Here is a 19,375-nt window from a genome sequence, read left to right as displayed (position 1 = left end):
TAAAGCCATTGTTGTCATATAGCAACTGAGCGTTTCTAGCCAATTTCAGCTGCACAAGCTACAAAATAACTAATCAGGTGGTATTTTAACTCTTAATAAGACTGTAGCGACATGCCTATAGGTAGCAGTATACAGTGCTATGTGTACGACTTCTTCATTTGGTTACAACAAAGAAAAAAGTGCCTAAAATTGTAGAAAACCACAATGTTTACTACGTGTGATGTACGACGTAGCCATCTTGGAAAGTGAACTCGGGGTCCTCTGAGTTCAGACGACTTGACGAGTCGTATATACGACCTCGGTGGCGTACTTTTTGCAACTTCCGGTTTGTAACTCCGGAAAACGACTCGTAAATTGACTTCGGTGGACAAAAAGAATGCACCGTTAGAACATGTTGCTAACGGCAAATGGCTAATGTAATTGTCTGGGCGGAACGTGTGCTTGTCAACTTTGGTTCCACATTAGGCGCACCAATCTACATAAAAAAAATGCTAAGCATTATTGCCGAACTCCCGATCACATACTGAAAATCGGGCTGATAACAATCGGCAGCTGATCACCTACATTTTACCGGTTTCTAATGTGCAATTTTACAGTCAAATCCCATTCCCTTGGGGCGCCTGGATAGCTCACCTGGTAGAGCGTGCGCCCCATGTACAAAGGCTCAGTCCTTGTCGCAGTGGCCGCAGGTTCAGCTCCGACCTGCAGCCCTTTGCTGCACGTGATTCCCCCTCCCTATCCCATTTTACATCTTCAGCTGTCCTATATAATAAAGATCTAAAATGCCCAAAAAAATATTCTTCCAAAAAACAAAATCCCATTCCCTCAGTTGGACCGCAGAATTGTTGCTCCTCCCTGAAATCGCGCTCAACTCTTCAGACACTGCATCCCATTACATCTTCTTCCAGTTTTTCAGGATGGTCTCTGCTGCGTCTAGAGTACTGTCTTGCTGTTAAGACAAAGACAATTGAAGGTTATGTAAATATTGTGTTTTTCACCTTAGAAAAGTGCCAACAGTACAGGCCAAAAGTTTGGACACACTTTCTCATTCAATGCGTTTCCTTTTTATTTTCATGACTATTTACATTGTAGATTCTCACCGAAGGCATCAAAACTATGAATGAACACATATGGAATTATGTACTTAACAAAAAAGTGTGAAATAACTGAAAACATGTCTTATATTTTAGATTCTTCAAAGTAGCCACCTTTGCTTTTTTTTTATTAATAAGGGAAAAAATTCCACTAATTAACCCTGACAAAGGACACCTGTGAAGTGAAAACCATTTCAGGTGACTACCTCATGAAGCTCATTGAGAGAACACTAAGGGTTTGCAGCGCTACCAAAAAAGCAAAGAGTGGCTACTTTGAGGAATCTAAAATATAAGACATGTTTTCAGTTATTTCACACTTTTTTGTAGTACATAATTCCATATGTGTTCCTTCATAGTTTTGATGCCTTCAGTGAAAATCTATAATGTAAATAGTCATGAAAATAAAGAAACACATTGACTGAGAAGGTGTGTCCAAACTTTTGGCCTGTACTGTAAGTCTTCTCTAGATCATTTTGGGTGTGGTGTGTTTTTTGGTTTGTAACAAAAAAAAATTGTATTTACCTTTATGAAGCAAAGGCGAATATATTTCTCAAACTGCTTCTTGGACTCATCTCCAACAAATGCTGTGACTGGAATGGCTGCCAATTTCTGTATCAAATATTATTAAGAACGGCCATTAAAACAATGGCTGCCGTGTGAGTGCATGTGAATTAGAATTTAGTACTATATATTATAAACCGAATGAACTCAGCGGATGTACCTTTTCTTTAATCATCCACTGCACAAACTTGTAGTCGTAGGCTTCATCCCCGACCATATGTGACAGGTCCTGATCTACGGTAGACACACAGCAGAGATAAATACTCAGCAGCAGGGTCGGGGTCCAACAGACTGCTGACCCACCACCAAACTGCTAAAATACCAGGATTTATGAAGTTTCAAATTGTATCAAAGGTTTTGTCTTCTCCCATTTTCATCAGCATGAGGCAATGTAAAGAGTTTTTACTTTTTAAATATTAAGTAATGAATTAAAAGCTATTACATTTCAAACCGGTTAGAAAAATACTATTTTCTTTTTTCTGCAAAACTTCTGAGTCTGAACTTTGATGAATGTCAATCATTGAGTAAATAATACAAAAAATATTAATTCCTTAAAGGCCCAGTGTGTAACGTGTTTAGTTGTTCATTATCAAAATCTGTGTTGCCCGTTCACAAACTTGTCCTTTTTCATGAATATTTACCACCACCGTCAATTCCAAGTATTCCTTTTGGCTTGAAATTTAACATTTGCATTCGCATGAACTGGGGTAGACGCTCCATATTCATGCGCCATCTTGAAATACGTTAGCCGGTAAGGGACATACAGGACATACTGCTCCGCCTTTCACGTTTTCGCTGTCACATGATAAACTCACAGGTGCTGCTAATGCTGCTAATGGGTATCGTAGCTTCCCGGCCCCGGCGAGTTTGAAGAAGGAAACATGGAGGACCACACGTATTCAAAATACTAATTTCAGGAACAGGAGTCTTCTTCTTCGCCCAGAAAAAGAAAAAGGATATTGAAAAGAGCAAGAGACCGGCTTTTTGAAGCATGAAGGCTACCGTAGCTGTAATATGTACTTTGAACAGTGTGGTGTGAGGGAGTTGATTGCGATATATGACCTCAACGTTAGATGGGAGAAATTCCTACACATTGGACCTTTAACTGTTTTTATTATTAAAGGTCCTATGGCATGAAAATTTCACTTTATAAGGTTTTTTAACATTAATATGCATTCCCCCAGCCTGCCTATGGTCCCCCAGTGAATAGAAATGGTGATAGGTGTAAACAGAGCACTGGGTATCCTGCTCTGCCTTTGAGAAAATGAAAGCTCAGATGGGCCAATCTGGAATCTTGCTCCTTATGAGGTCATAAGGAGCAAGGTTACCTCCCCTTTCTCTGCTTTGCCCGCCCAGAGAATTTGGCCCACCCATGAGAGAGAGACATCATGGCTTTCAAACGAGCAAAGTGACAGTTGGTCAAGGCCACACACCCACCCTCCACCTTGCCCCCGCCCCCTCTTCTCCTCAACAGCTACAGACACAGAAATGGCACATACTCATTGCTCATTGTAGGACTGGCTCTAGTGGCTGTAATTCTGCACCAAGGCTGAATTTCTGGAAAGAGACTTCAGATTCAGTATTAGGGGACCACTAAGGTCTATATAAAAGAGACTTCAGATACAGTATTAGGGGACCACTAAGGCCTGTATAAAAGCATCCAAAGAGCACCATGTCATGGGACCTTTAACTATTTATTTACTTACAACTGCCAGCTATTTCCTACTGCACAAATTGAAAAAAAAACATTCTTTAACTCCAACATTGACGCAAACAGATGTTTTAAGTGTAAATAAAATTTTGGATTGAAGGCAAAAACCTTTCTACATAACTGCAGAGTGACTTCTTTTGCATTAACTGATCTATTGTGCTTTAAAAGTCCAGTAACTCTTCCAACACAATGACAACTTTTACAAGTTATTTCTTCATTCTGTGGGCTCAAGCTTCCATTGCACTTCTTGGATCAACTAGTCAGTTCATTTCTATGAAGCACATAACACCAACATGAAAACTCTCCACTTCTCCACTCGACTTGCAAGCAACAGCAGTGTAAATGTGCTAATGATGTCAGTTCAAATATTCAGTAACTCACTGAGAGATGTGACATCCGCGAGCATGAAGTAGCCTCCCTCCGGGATGACGGGAGTCATACCAGCCTCTTGCAGGATGGCAGCCATACGGTCCCTCTTGCCCTCAAGTTCTTCTGCCAGGGAGGAGAAGTAGCACTCGGGCTGATCCATCAGCTCAAAGTTCCGCATCAAACCTTGCGCCACAGCCTCCTGAGAAGAGAAACTGAGAGCTAGAAGTTTCAGACAAAAACATAGAATTAAAATGATCCTTTGAGTTTCAAAGAACATATTGTGCAAGAGCTGTGCAAACTTGCCTGTAAAGGTGTCGGGCAGGTGTACAGAGTATTCTGCATGACGGTCTGAAGATGCTTTATCAAGTGCTCAGGTCCTATAGACCAACCAAGCTAGGAGACACAATTTTTGTGTGATTTTTTTTTTTTTTTTTTTTTTTTTTACAAAGCATACAACTCGCAACATGAACAAATCCCCCCTCCCTTCCATTATCACCACCCACCCAGGCACAAAGCAAGAAAAGATGACACAGTAACTACCATATGCCAGACCATACAACAAAATAGACAAACGACAAACCAAAATAAACATGTACAAATAACAAAACCATAAGCCCATCATGCACGTCTCTCCCCCGCACAAGCTTCTTAAGAGAGGAGACACATTTTAACGACATGATGACAAGTTGAACATAAAAAGTTGTGTTCTAAATCCACAAATTTCTTACCTTCCATCCAGTAACACTAAATGTTTTCCCTGCACTGCCGATAGTGATTGTCCTATCCCACATTCCAGGCAGAGTGGCTGTAGAGAAAGAAAACTACATCAAAACTTCAGGAAATTGAAATTGAGGACAAGGTTAGAATATTTCATCTTTTAAGGACAGTGACGACAATTTTTTTAACATTCAATATTAAGAACATAATTTCATGACGAAAAAAATACGTTTTCTGAAACACTGGGCTGGTGTGTACAAATAGTATAAATGCTCCTGAGGGAAGGAATCAAACTAGTATGTATAACTACAATATAATAATGAAATCATTTCCATGCGATGGAAACACAGAGAACTGGCTTACAGAATTAAGGTTAATGCATGTGTTGAGTCTAATAAATGAAAGAGGCAATCACTATTTGCAGTCAAGTATGAGACAGCAGTCACTGGTAAACTCTTAAATAAACTGTGTTAACGTGTCTGGTTAACAACTGAACTTAGTGGAGTTTGTAGGAGTGAGGGAAAAAAAATCAATACAGGTCCCATGGCATGAAGATTTCACTTTATGAGGTTTTTTTAACATTAATATGCGTTCCCACAGCCTGCCTATGGTCCCCAATTGGCTTGAAATGAAGATAGGTGTAAACCGAGCCCTGGGTATCCTGCTCTGCCTTTGAGAAAATGAAAGCTCAGATGGGCCGATCTGGAATCTTGCTCCTTATGAGGTCATAAGGAGCAAGGTTACCTCCCCTTTCTCTGCTTTGCCCGCCCAGAGAATTTGGCCCACCCATGAGAGAGAGACATCATGGCTTTCAAACGAGAAAAGTGGCAGTTGGTCAAGGCCACACACCCACATCCTCCACCTTGCCCCGCCCTCTCTCCTCCTCAATAGCTAGAGACACAAAAATGGCACATCCTAAGGAAAGCTCATTGTGGGACTGGCTCTAGTGTCTGTAATTCTGCACCAAGGCTGAATTTCGGGAAAGCGACTTCAGATATAGTATTAGGGGACCACTAAGGTCTATATAAAAGCATCCAAAGAGCACAATACCACAGGCCAAGCAATCGGCCTGTTCCAAACAGGCACATTTTCAACGTGCACTGCACTAGTAATATAAATTGCACATTAGAATTTATCTTTTTGGTACTAGAATAAAATAATCTATTCCTTTTTCAGTCCACTAGATGGTGCAGTTGAGTTTTTTTCTGGTGAGGTCAGCTAATAAAACAGATGTTGAGGGTTAGTTTTTCTTTGGGGAGATAATTTGAAGTTGAAAAAAAAGGTAATAAATTGCAATATATCGCTGTATACCACAATAGGTTTAAAATTAAATTAATATCATATTGTGACACAAGTATCGTGATGATATCTTATCATGGCGCCTCTAATGTGCCAGCTGAACATATCAGGCTCTAATAAAAAAACAACACTATTTTATGGTGGGTTGCAACCATAAAATGACCTAAAACGTAATCACAATTCATTATTTATTCAGCAAATGACGTTTCCATCAGGGTTTAACTCGCCGTTTATCGATTAAGAGAAAATCCAAATAGATCGAACGTACAAACTTTGTGTCCATATTCATGAAAATCATTTGACTTTTACCGTTTCCATAAAACATATTTCATTCGATTTTACTTCAGTCACAAAAAAACTTGTGGATGAAAACATGTAGGTATGTTGAGCTGAAAATTTACCAATTTTGATGTGTTGGTGTCCCCTGTAGACGAGCCACTCATAAACCTCATCACTGAAGCACAGAGTGTCATGTTTAATACAGAGGTCGGCGATCATCTGCAGCTCATCTCTGGTGAAAACCTGCAGGAAGAGGACAGGAACCACTGAAAGCACTGGTTCTTCCGGTCATGTCAAGTCAGCAAGCAACATAATGAGTGATGACTGTGATATATGTGACTGTGACTTACCTTCCCAATGGGATTGTTGGGTGTGTTGATGATGATGGCCTTTGTCTTAGAGTTGAATTTACTGGAAAGCTCATCTGGGTCGAGAAACCAGTCTGCACTTGTGATGGTCTTATTTCCAGACTTCTAAATTTTTGCAGAAGACGTTTTGTGTCATGACTCCTAATATCTGCCAACATACTTAAGAAGTGCAGCAGATAAAATACATACTGTATATCATCGCTGTCGGGCAAGAACCTTGCATCTCCATATTCTGTCATTACATTTTTTTTTTCATAAAATCATTGCTATTGGTCACTTGGACATTAGTTTTGCATTGCCAGACCTTCCTCCACATATCTGCGGAGAAAGAAAAACGTGCTCTGGTTTATTGGCATTTCTTTAAACCAATCACAATCATCTTGGGTGGCTCTAAGCACCGGACGAAGCAACGGTGCCGCTGCAAAATAGCCTTAGTAAGGAACTTGTTTTGGTGGAACATGTGTACATTCAAAAGTTGTTTTAGTCGTGCAACAGAAAACTCAGATTGGACAGATAGTCTAGCTAGCTGTCTGGATTTACCCTGCAGAGATCTAAGGAGCAGTTAACCTCATAAATAGACCGGAGTTTAGAATGCCGACACAAAGAAAGCGGAAGGTAGCAGACATCCGGCGAAATGAAATAAAACGTCATCGATATGGACTACTTGTGGCTGGTAGATTTGCTTCACTCACAAGCCAAAAAAACCAATGGTAATCTATTGAGTGGCTGGTAAAATTTGAACAAGCACTAGCCATTTGGCTGGTGGATGAAAAAAAGTTCATTTTGAATCCTGTAAGCTAAATAAAATGTATTCAAATTAGACATATAAGGTTTTTACCCGACAGTGATGATACATGAAACATGTATAACGCAGAAGGGCTGAAAAAGGTGACACATCACCCCCCTACGCGTTGCTATTCGGTCTGGTCGATAAGCATTAATGGCCGTATTAGCATCTGGTCTCGGACCCCCCACAAAATAAAAACTCTTCGGATCTACACGATTCACATGGATGACATTTTCCCATTCAAAACGGCGATTTTTGCCAAAAAGCGACAAGTTTGCAGGTATGCATGTATGACAAACATCAGTAGCTTTAGGTGTAACTTACAAGGCGTAACGGTATCAACACAGGCTTGGCCCCTGCCATGCGCACCATTGGTACATAACAATCGAAGAAAGGTTCTATTATGATGACCTGGAGAAAGAAACATTACGCAATTACTAATATACTGTATGTACTGGGAGCATGGTTATGAATGTATATATGAATGTCTATGACCATAAACTATGACCTCACCTCATCTCCCTCTTCCACCAGTCCTTGCATGGTGCTGAATAAGGAACCATAACCTCCTACTGTGACCAGGATTTCTTTGAAGGGGTCAATCTGGCACCCATGGACCTTCCCATAAACCTGAGAAAGGGCCTTCACCAAAGATGGATGACCCTTGCAAATCAACAGAAGACCAATTATTCAAACAACATAGTGTTATTACAATTATCAATTCCCCAAATCACAAATTAGCATTTAGAGGTGAAATCGAAAGTATCAAATTGGGTCTCCAGTCCCTCAGCAACACTTTTCCTTTACAATTACATTTATAAGAAATGTTAAATACCCAGGTTCCAAAAACAATTTGATTTTTGTTGTAGTGAGTGACCATGAGTGAGTGGTTATAGTTAGTTTATCGGTCTTACAAAGCCCCTGGTGTACTGGTTCATCCTGTCCACTGATGCAGCCTCTGCTAGTGCTTCCTTGACGTAAGAAGGTGGAGGGATGTCTGGATAGCCTTGGCCCAAGTTAACAATGGATGGATCTGCTGCCACTGACGTAAACACCACCCTGAATTGACAACGAAATAAGCCATTATTGAACAGACTAGAGATCCAAAAAAAATTCTAACTAAATAGAACAAATTTCTAGTAAAAAATAGCCACATATATAGTATCTTTGAAACTATAAACTGAAGTCTCTCACCCAAACCTATCGCTATGGTTTGATGTCAGCACTGACTAAAAATTGTTACAAGCACAGCCAACAATATGTGTGTTTTCCATACAGTCTCACCTAGACCTTCCCAGTTCATGTCCTGGATTTTCTTGAGAGAAGAAGATTTGAGTAAAAACTCCTCTCAGATTCATGTGACCTTAAAAAAAAATCCTATAGCTCTACTACAAAATGCTTTTTTAGCCGTGATTTCTTTTTTTGGTTTGGCCCTTTAATTATTTGTCTGATTCTTACGTGCGTGTATTGTAAGCCTCACCAATTGCTCATTTTTCACTGGATTGAAATTTTTACTGAACATCCAATAAACCCGAAGGATAATTTGCAACACGTATTCATGTAGATCAATAGTAGTTGCTGAATGAATGAACCACTGACACTGAAGTCCATGAACGAGGCAAGTGTCTGTGATTCGTTCACGTGTCTGTAATAACAGTAGTTATCTAAACTGCTAAAGACAGTTGAACAAGTGTGTTGTTGTTTATTCATTCGATAATGATAAGATACATCAGATATATCAGATAAAATCTTATGTGAAATCAGGTTGGCTAAAATAACAAATTTATTTGTTTCCGCAAGACTAGATTAACTGAAATGTTCAATAAAATAATATATTGATTTCGGGGGCCTTGCTTTATTTTTTACCCTCTCTCTCTGAAAGTTGGTATTGGCAGTGGTTTACTTAAAGTGAAGTGTGAATGAGAGGCATTATCAGCACAATGTACTTAAATTGACTTGACATATGTTCAAGGTGGAGCTTTTAACTGTAATATAAAGGTGGAATAGTTTAATGAATTATAATGCATCATATCTTAATTAACGTTTTTTTTTGAGTAAAATCTAAATCTGCAAAGTAAACAGTAACATTTCTCTGTCAGGTAAATGTAGTAAATACAATGTTTTCCTCTGAAGAAGTACACAGTAATTCAGTAGTATACAGTTGGGTTGCATAAAGGCAGGGTTAGCAACTATTTCCAATATGCACTTTTTTATATGTGGTTCGAAATGGTAACAACAACAAATCACGTATGGACTCTGAAAAAGGAGCAAAAAAAGATCCTTCATCTGTAGCTGCTGTAATCCTGTAAAAACGGCCACCATTTCATTGGTTTTTACCAATCACTGCCTCGCAGTGACCTTTCTCCGCTCTGCTCTGAAGCAGCGACGCAGTGGTGCTCGTCTAAGTCTGTGTGTGGGTCAGAGCACCGGGGGCAGGAGGGAGGAGTTAGACAGAGCCCCGAACAGATGCTACTTGCTAGCTTTTTAACATTATCAACCCTGCCTTCAAGTGCTTTGGAGGCCTTATGTATGTTATTTAGAGGTACAATGATTCTGGAGAAAGCTGCAAGCAGCAATACAACAGGCCAAGCAATGCACTGCACTACACTAGTTATGTAAAACATTCAGCAACAACTAATGTATTAACATGAATGCATGTTGCAAATTATCCATTATTAGTTATCCATTATCCTAATTATTTGGATGAACAGTACAACTTCCAACCCAATCCAGTAGAAAATAAGCAATAAGTGAGGCTTACAATACACGTAGGCCTACACAGAAGTTGCAAAGATTATTTTGTAAAAACCCCCCACTTCCTCTTAATTGTGTAAATGATGTGAATCAAATTAAAATGAAATAGCTCAAAGAATATAGGGTTTTCCACACTGTATTCCACACCCTACTTGCTGGACTTACGTTGCTCTTGTCTAACATCAGAAAACTGTCTGGCTTATATGTGATAACAGTATGGTGTAAAATGGGAACCTGATCAGAGTTCTGTAAACAGAACTCCTCTCCTGCTCTGCCGTACAAAGAAAAAACGTTGTATTCTAAGATAAGAGAAAACACCTATATTAATGCCCAGCGGGGAAATTTGGTTGTTGCAGCAGTACAATAGAAACAATAGAAATACATACAGATAGGTATAGAAAGTGACAGACATAAATATTAAGAGGTACAAAAACTAAAATAGAAACAATACAAGAGTATTTGGAGACAAATGAAATGATAAAGTGACGTGAAGTAGTGTGATTAACAGCAGCAGAGCCAACAGGTCTATGTAGACAGTGTACACCAGACTGATATGGTTAAGTAATGAAACTCGACAAGTGTTTGTCTGTATTACTGTAATTAGGCCTGATCGATTAATTGTTTTCAAATCAAAATTGGGATTTGAAAGAATGCGATTAGCTAATCGTGAAGACCGCAATTAATCCAATGTGAAATATTTAGTTGAATGTTTGGTGTAACATTTGATTTAACGTTTTTTATTCCTCTTCATTATTTTATTTACCTTTTTTTTCACAAGGTAAATGCTGGAATAATGTTACATATCACAGACTATTTACAGAAGAGTCGTATTTTCCGCGGATCTTTCATTCATTTTTAATTACTTTATTTAACATGATCGTAGAAGGTGCAATATGTAGCAAAAAAATATATCATAATCGCAATATCTATATAATATGTACATTATGATAAAGTGAGGGAATGAGACATAGTATAAGACGCAGTAGTGTAGTAGTTTTAGTAGTATTCTTTAACTTACCAGACATTCTTGTCCAGTCCCTGGATTCTTTTGGTGTGTGTGTGCCGGGATGTCATTATATACTGCAACACAAAACCAAGATACATTACGCCTGAATTAACATAATTTTAAATGTTGCAATACCTACTACTTACTAGCTTGTCCAACAAGCTGTGTGATAGAAGTAAAATAATCCACCACTCACTTTGGTACTGTACATTAACAAACCAGGACTTTGGTCAGTGGTTTTGTAACTGTTGTGAGCATGTCTGTGCATAAATTGAACGCATTATCCAGCCGCACTATACCCTCACTGCACTGCCGTTAGTTTCGCATTGCCAGATCCTCGTTTTGGTGGAACATGTGTACGTTCAAAGGTTGTTTTAGTCGTACAACAGAAAACTCAGATTGGACAGATAGTCTAGCTAGCTGTCTGGATTTACCCTGCAGAGATCTGAGGAGCAGTTAACCATAGTCCTCATAAATCCACCGGAGTTTAGAATTGCAACACAAAGAAAGCCCAAGGTAACGGACATCCGGCCGAAAAGAGGGACATCCGGCGCAATTTCTGGTGGCACCAGAGCAATCCCGGAAGTGGAACATTGTGTATACAGACTGCATTGGCGTTAATACACTGAGCTTTTAAAGTCAGAATAGTTAAAAACAACTCATATGCACCTCTCCATCCAAGTACCTAGACCTTTTTTAACAGTGTCTAATTGATGGTAAGTTTGCCAAATAGATTATCACCAACCTAATATTACACAGTATAGCTAAATGCAAAGTTTTAAAGTGGACTTCACTTACCTGTGAAGTACAAAACCTCCTCCTGCAGTTTATCGTAGATGAATGACATGCAAACTTGGAGCAATTCAGGACTTGTCGTGCTATGTTCATGCTGCACAAAAAGAGAGAGGTTAAAAATACAATGAAAATGATTTTTCCTTATCTTGTGCTTCTGTGATAACTGGTAGTGTACATGTTTTCTTCTGTCACCCCCACTGCACCACTCTTTTTAGGACAACAATTACTACAAAACTCACCGCACAGATCTAATTTTGGTGGATAGAGCTGACCAATATGTGACTTCTCATTTGGAAATACATTTGAAGAAAATAGTTTCATACTTTTAAATAACAATCGACTGAAGATCAGGTTTCCAAAGCATAATGAACATTGGTTGATGCATTAGGTTAGTTTGAACAAAGATCATATTCATTCTTAGTGAGTGAAACTGGCAATGTAACACTGACTACAAAAAATTAGAGGGCATAGGAAAATATAAGAAATAAATTGATCAAAACGCAAAATCATTAACACTGAAAATTTACAAAAACTATATATTCCTTCAATTATGTTTTCCTATTTAAATCATTCAGTATGTTGGGGTGTTTGTTTACCCCAAATAATGAAGGAAAACAATCCTAAACTCAAAATCAAGTAACATAGTACATGTTTAAAAACAAAGAAACGTATAATAGGGAATATTACAACATTACAAAAACTAATAATGAGGCCTAATGATAATGCATCTTTACATTTAGTACAAATAAATTAGTATTTAGGACAGTAAAGTTGGCTTGCTGGTAGTACAAAAAGGGTTTCTGAACAGGTCACCTTGGGCTTAACCTGACTCCACCAGATGGATTGCTTCGCATTTGCTCGGCATATCCATCTGGGAACTTTCCGTTGGAGAACTTTTGGGAAGGGGCGGAATACTGGTTATTTGATTGGATGAACCATCTGTCTATCACCTATGTTGGTGATAGACGGGCCAAATCAACCAATCAGATCCACGAAGCGTATGAAAATACAACCACAATTATATAATAACAAAGAATTTTAGGAATAAAAAGGAACCATTTCAGGTTCCCGGACCATATTCCAAAAGAAGGATCCAAGAGAAAAAAAGCATTAGTGAGCGGCTAACAGAATTAGGGCTACCGCTGTCTGATAATACTGGTTAGCTGATTGGATAAACCATCTGTCTATCACCACCTAACCCACCTCAAAACCAACGCTGATTGGCCCGGTCGTTTGGCTAACGGCTCCAAACTTTCTCTGCCTCAAGATGCCAGACTGATCTGCGAGTGGAAAACTGGAGCTCGCGAGATCAGGACGGTCTCACGAGGCTACCTTGGGCTCCAGGAAAACGTGAATGGCTTTTCCCACAGTTTAAATTTGATTTAACGTTAATGCTGCAAAACTACAACAGCAGATGGCGCAAGTGTGCAACACACAAATCCAGCAGTGTTCTGACCCTGACCATGGACTGTCCGGAGCGCGATATTACGAATCCCACTATGGCCACGCCAAGACCCGCCCTTCAATAGCGTTCACACACTACTATTGGCCAGGCGTCCATGCTTACATGTACAGGTCCTATCCCCTGGCCAATCCCCTAACCACTCGAGGTGAAATGCCTAACCCCAACCAATCGAGCTGCTTCGTAGGGCGGGTCTTGGCGTGGCCATAGTGGGATTCGTAATTTTGCGTCCGGAGCTGACATTTCCAGCCAGATATTACGTAGCCCTTGGCCTATATCACTGTCGGGGAAGTTATTGACCCCGTTATTTGCCCTCAGTAGGTTTTTAACCACAGACAAATGCATGTTGTTAGTAAACAATGTGCTATGGTCAGCTACAGCCGGAAAACGTTACACACTGCATAAAGCTATCCATTTCTAGCTAACGTTAGCAACATTTTGTTATAGCTGCCAAAGGAGCTCGCTGATGAGTTAGATTTCTCTTGCATTGTATCACGGTGATGAAAGCAACTGCCATCAGTCCTTTAAGAAACACATACCATGTAACGTTACTGATAGAAGTTAAAACACCGCCGGTCTGCAACCACAACTTACTTGTCGTTAACCAAACAAACAGAGCTCCAGTGAAGCTCTGCTGTACGCTGCTGTCATCAGGAGGAAGAGACGTCCTAGGGAAAGTGGTGCTGCATTTACAGTTGTCGGAAATTAGTGATACTTACATGTAGGACACGGATAATGCACATTAACTGACGAAGCAAAAGGCTTATTCTTTTTTTTTTAATAGAGAGCAAGGTAGCAATAAGTGCTTCTCAGATTAGCTTTTGGCATTTCCTTGTGTTACTGTTGTTGTGTGTATTTGCTCTCAACATTTGCTTAACATTTGTTAATGATGATGGAAATCAGTTTAAAAATACAGGCCTATCTGACATTAATTTTATTCTCTCTATTTTATTATGTCACTGCATTACAATGGTTGTCGTCTTTTTAGTTTTTGGTTTAGACAAAGTCAACAACAGCTCACATAACCCTTTATGAAGGACTTTCTACGTGGTAACCATGAAGGCAGCATTGTCTCAAATTGTATGCAAATTTACATTTCCTAGGATGGCGAAGGAATGTCCCGCCCTACTCTGCCTTACTAGGCCTCTGGTTGGCTTGCCCTGGAATTCTTCCCCTAACCCTAACCAATCTCACTCCTCATGCCTAAACCTAACCAATCCATCCAACGAAGGCAACGAGTACTAGCCAATCAGAGTCAGAGTGAGCAGGTCACACCTTCACCCCTTCACCATCCCATAGCCTACGAGACCTACCCATGAGTGAGACACGTGTGTGCAGAAAACAATTGTAATTCTGCTAGTTGTTAGCGTTCTGCCATGCTAGCATTTTGGAAGTTAAATGGGAACATGTTTAACAGAACTTTTATAATATACAGAACAAGTTATAAATGGTCTATCTTTCCTAGACAGAAAAGTCAACAACAAAGTAATACAAAAACTTCTATGTGCATAATCTATCTCTGCCTCCAGATACAAATGGGCCCCCTTATATGAAAACATTAACTGGAATAGAACGTGGAGTAACCCACATAGGTTTTTAATTACAAACAAAGTAAAAGAAATATCATTTAAAATTCTTCACCGTTTTTACCCCTGTAACAAGATTATCTCTAAATTTATCCCTACCATAGACGAAAAATGCAGCTTTTGCTTTATGGAAACAGAAACAATAGACCATTTATTCTATAGCTGTTCACATAGCTCTTCTCTGTGGAATGATATACAAGGTTTCATTAATGGACAACTTGGCTCAAACATACATTTATCTAATTTTGATATCTTGTTTTACTTTTCTGACTCCAACTCATCTGTACAATATATAGTCAACTTAATAATTTTGCTTGGAAAATTCTTTATTCATAAATCGAAATTTATGAAAAATAAACCTTTTTTCAATGTCTTTAAACTTGACTTAAAAAATTATATTGATTGTATTTCTGGATTAGAGGGTAAATCAGCATCAAAATGTATGCAATGCTTATCTGATTTAATTTTATAATTAATTTAACTGATATTTAATGTATGATACTCTGGCTATGTACCTTTTTGTTATTTTTATTCTTTTTTTTATTCTTTTACTTTCTTATGTGTCTTATCTTTTATGAAAACATGTTCTGTAACGAAATGAGTTGTGTTCGACTAATCCAATCTATTTGTTTTGACAAATTGTAACAGAAATATTTTGCATAAAAAAAAAAAAAAAAAAAAAACTTTACATCTGAAGCGTTTAAAGACTATATTTGTCCATTGTTTATTTATAAAGAAACACGACAATGTATAAAAGGCTCCATTACCTTGTACCTCATGTTATAGCTCCGTAGCAGACGTTTTTGTAAAAATAAGCTAACGATTGTGTCATAACCAAGTGACTTACTGTCGCACAGTAGAGGAATTACCGTATAGTACAGGAGAAGCTCGCAGGCAGTTTTGACTTACATTAGCTGTTTAGGTTTAATTACTAATGTTAACTAGCATGTTAGTTAGCAATAATTAACCTGTGCTTATGTTATCTCCTTAAATACAACTACACTCTCCGTCTCTGTAAGATTGGGAATGATTGAGATTTCTCTTGTCACAGCTACCAGAAGACTTACAACTTTCAGACACGTTGCTCACGTCACATTTACGTTGTCTCTGTCAGTTGGAGGCTGCGCAGTAAAGCAAGAGATCACCGGAAAAGTGCTTCTAATAGCCTTCACTGGTCTCCGTCCAGAGCAACGGGGTCTATTGGTCCATTGTATATATGTCAATGTGTGCACCCATAGACAGTATATAAACGTGTGCACCATGTTGCTATGGTTTCCGTATTGAACAACATGTTTCCTTGTTACGGTACTGAAACGATGTGAAACGATGTGAAACGATGTGAAACGGTGATGCAATGGGCTTAGAGATATGTTTTCTCTTGTTTGGTGGGTGTGTCACGGGTGATACCCAATCAGCAGAGACGTGCATACTCGTGGTAATAAAAAGGCAGAGCGCTTGCACCCTATGCAGAGCTTCAAACTAATTTCTAGCTCACTGATGAAAGTGTCCAGCACGGGAAAATATAGTTTGTGCTGATAGCCAGGACTCTCTGCTGTTTCTTCGTGGGTTGTTTCCCTTTTGCTAAAGTACTGGTAATCAAGAAACCATCAAGGGGAGGTGGGCAGGTAGACACGGGGAGGTGGACACGTAATTTGGGTGCGGGGGGGCCTGCAGAGACGTGAATCTGCAGAACTGTTTGACGGACTTCCACACATCGCTCCAGGAGTCTGCCTGCCTTTTAGACACAAAGTGTGCTTCGGACAGTGTGCAGTAGGGCCTTGTGCCTAACGTGGATCACACGCAGTATCTCCTCCATCACAACGAGGCTTGTAATGAATGACATTCTCGACATGAAGTCATGGATACCACTGGCTTGCGCTGACCACTTCTCTCCCTGTTCACTAATTTCTCTCAAACACTCCGTAATTGCAGAGTAGTGGCTTTTCACTGATTTCACACATCTCGTACTTGCATGCCCATCTCACCTCTCACTGGGCTTAACTACTTCAGTTACTTTCACGTTCAAGGATTTTTGGAGTTCAATAAATCTCTGGTGGTTTGACAGTTCCGAAAACAGTGAATACACATTGTCAATAATGCTCAGGAAGGATTTCACACATCGGTTCATGGAACAGCACTCCACAACCACTAGGCTACATTTAATTTGTGCGCCAAGCAGTGTATGTATGCGTTGCTGCACACCAGACACGTGACCTGACATCACAGACGCACCGTCGTAACTCTGTGCCACAATTGGGATGTTTTTAAGACCACACATATCAAGCCCTTTGTAGATGGCCTCCACAATCCCATCCGCGTTGCGAGATGCAGAGCAGTCCATAAAACACAAAAAAACGCTCCTTCTTTCCAATCCCTTGGCATATCGTATGCTCACTGACAGCTGTTCAGTTTTGGAGGATCTAGCCTCGTCCGCAATTATGGAGAAAAATCCAGTTTCCTGCACCTTTTCAGCAATCTTGTTGTAAAGCATGTGTGCACAGATGTCAATTATTTCATTTTGAAAATCTGGCCTTGTGGCATTAAAATAATTGTATTGCATTGTTTTCAAAATCAGCATCATATTTCGAAAAAAAAAAAACTGCAAACCTCGAGGAAAGGGCAATCCAAGTTTATAAGGTAGCCTCACAACATCAACTACTTTGCATAGATAACCTCTTTCCATGTTTCTCTAGTTTACTGCTCAGTTTTTTCCAGTCACTCATGCCCTATCTAAATGTGTCCTCAACGCAGCTTTCAGTCTGGAAATGGCGACAAGCAAAACAGTAGACTGCATCCTTTCTAACGGAATACTCAAGCCAAGGGTAATTCTTGTAAAAGTAAGTGTATAACGATCATTTTGTACTTCCAAAACATTTTGAGGTAAATTGGGGCGGAGCAGGTTGTTTAGGACAGCCGTGTTTTTCACACACACACACACACACACACAAACTCCGCACATGGCTTGCACACACAACAGGATGTTCAACACACCCCTGTTTCATAAATGTGTTGCTAGATGCAGAGGTGTATAAAGTACTAGAGACCCATACTTGAGTAAAAGTGCTCTATCAAAAAAGTGACTTGAGTAGAAGTTGAAGTGCTCTTTAAGCACCCCACTTAAGTGGAAGTACTAAAGTATTCATCATTTTTTGTACTTAAGTATTGCAAGTAGTTTATTTTAAAATGTACTACTCAAGTACTAAAAGTAAAAGTACAAGTATTGTGTTATGTAGTTATTAAAGAAAGCAGTCAAATTCTGAATATCATATTGTTGGAGTTCAACTTTTTACTTGGTATTAAGGCAGTCACAAGCTGTACATTGCTGGATATAAAGGAAGTTTTTGAAATAAACCCCAAAAGGTACATTAATGTCACAGCTGTTATAACTACTATTATCTGATATAACAGTGGGTTATTAATCACTTATTAACAAATACTGAAATACAATTTGTGATGTACAGGAAAGTATGTTTATATCTATGCAGGAAAGTTAGCAAGCTAGCAAAATCAGATCATTCTGATCAGATCTACGGAAGAGGATTAGGGCCACTGGTGAAAAAAATATTTGAGTTCTGACTTTATTCTCAGAATTCTGACTTTAATCTCAGAATTCTGACTTTAATCTCAGAATTCTGACTTTATTCTCAGAATTCTGACTTTAATCTCAGAATTCTGACTTTATTCTCAGAATTCTGACTTTATTCTCAGAATTCTTGAGTTCTGACGTTATTCTCAGAATTCTGACTTTATTCTCAGAATTCTGACTTTAATCTCAGAATTCTGACTTTAATCTCAAAATTCTGACTTTATTCTCAGAATTCTGAGAATAAAGTCAGAATTCTGAGAATAAAGTCAGAATTCTGAGAATAAAGTCAGAATTCTGAGAATAAAGTCAGAACTCAAATATTTTTTTCACCAGTGGCCCTAATCCTCTTCCGTACAGATCAGATCAGCATCACAGGGTCAAACGGTTAGCATTCAGTACTCACTGCAGACTGAAACAACTCAGGACTAGCTTCATCTGCTGCACAATAGCTAAATAGAAAGAGTACAAACTTACATCATCTCTGACTTCTGAACGCCAACTGTAGGCTAATGAAAAGAAACACGACGCGATCTTGGGGATTTATAACGTAATTTGCGTAGCCTTAACTAAACAGTCTCCGTAGCGCGAGGAATTCACAACAGTAACGAGTAACGATGCTGCACATACAAAATGTATCGGAGTAAAAGTATTAAACTCATCGGAAATATGTACTCAAGTAAAAGTGGAAGTAGGAGAAAAAAAATAATACTCCAGTAGAGTACAGATACAGCTTTTTAGTACTTAAGTACAGTAGTGAAGTAGTTCTACTTCGTTACTTTACAGCTCTGGCTACATGTTGTCGGGACCAAAATTGGCCCTGTTTATTTATTGTTATCAAAAAAAATAGCTGACGATTCAACTACAGACACCAATGCACATTGTCTAAGAGTTTGTGGTTGTTTCATTATTTCACCAAGCATTAGGTCACTTTGCACAGCAGTTATTTATTGAATATTGGATATGGTAAATCTGTCCTGAACATCCACTTCAATAGCTGTTAA

General features: G+C 39.0%; 1 protein-coding gene across 3 annotated transcripts; it reads right to left on the bottom strand.

Annotated features, from left to right (window-relative positions):
• Positions 1–456: 456 nt before the first annotated feature.
• Positions 457–15,594, bottom strand: LOC114561511 (kynurenine--oxoglutarate transaminase 3). 3 transcript variants are annotated; one of them, XM_028587569.1, is made up of 15 exons: positions 15,556–15,571; positions 13,797–13,885; positions 11,744–11,834; positions 10,958–11,019; positions 8,100–8,244; positions 7,699–7,848; positions 7,510–7,596; positions 6,381–6,503; positions 6,153–6,273; positions 4,464–4,540; positions 4,039–4,128; positions 3,748–3,934; positions 1,816–1,889; positions 1,617–1,703; positions 457–949 (listed from the first exon to the last, which is right to left on the bottom strand). In XM_028587569.1, the coding sequence occupies exons 3-15, from the start codon at positions 11,831–11,833 to the stop codon at positions 893–895; spliced, it is 1,350 nt and encodes a 449-aa protein (XP_028443370.1). In that variant the 5' UTR covers position 11,834; positions 13,797–13,885; positions 15,556–15,571; the 3' UTR covers positions 457–892. The 3 variants fall into 3 exon arrangements, with proteins under 3 accessions (XP_028443370.1, XP_028443371.1, XP_028443369.1); XM_028587570.1 differs by lacking the exon at positions 13,797–13,885 and having other exon boundaries at positions 15,556–15,594; XM_028587568.1 differs by lacking the exon at positions 15,556–15,571 and having other exon boundaries at positions 13,742–13,885.
• Positions 15,595–19,375: the final 3,781 nt, after the last annotated feature.

Source organism: Perca flavescens, chromosome 9 (assembly GCF_004354835.1).
Source record: "Perca flavescens isolate YP-PL-M2 chromosome 9, PFLA_1.0, whole genome shotgun sequence".
NCBI classification, from domain to species: domain Eukaryota; kingdom Metazoa; phylum Chordata; class Actinopteri; order Perciformes; family Percidae; genus Perca; species Perca flavescens.
This window is presented reverse-complemented; position numbering and strand designations above follow the sequence as displayed.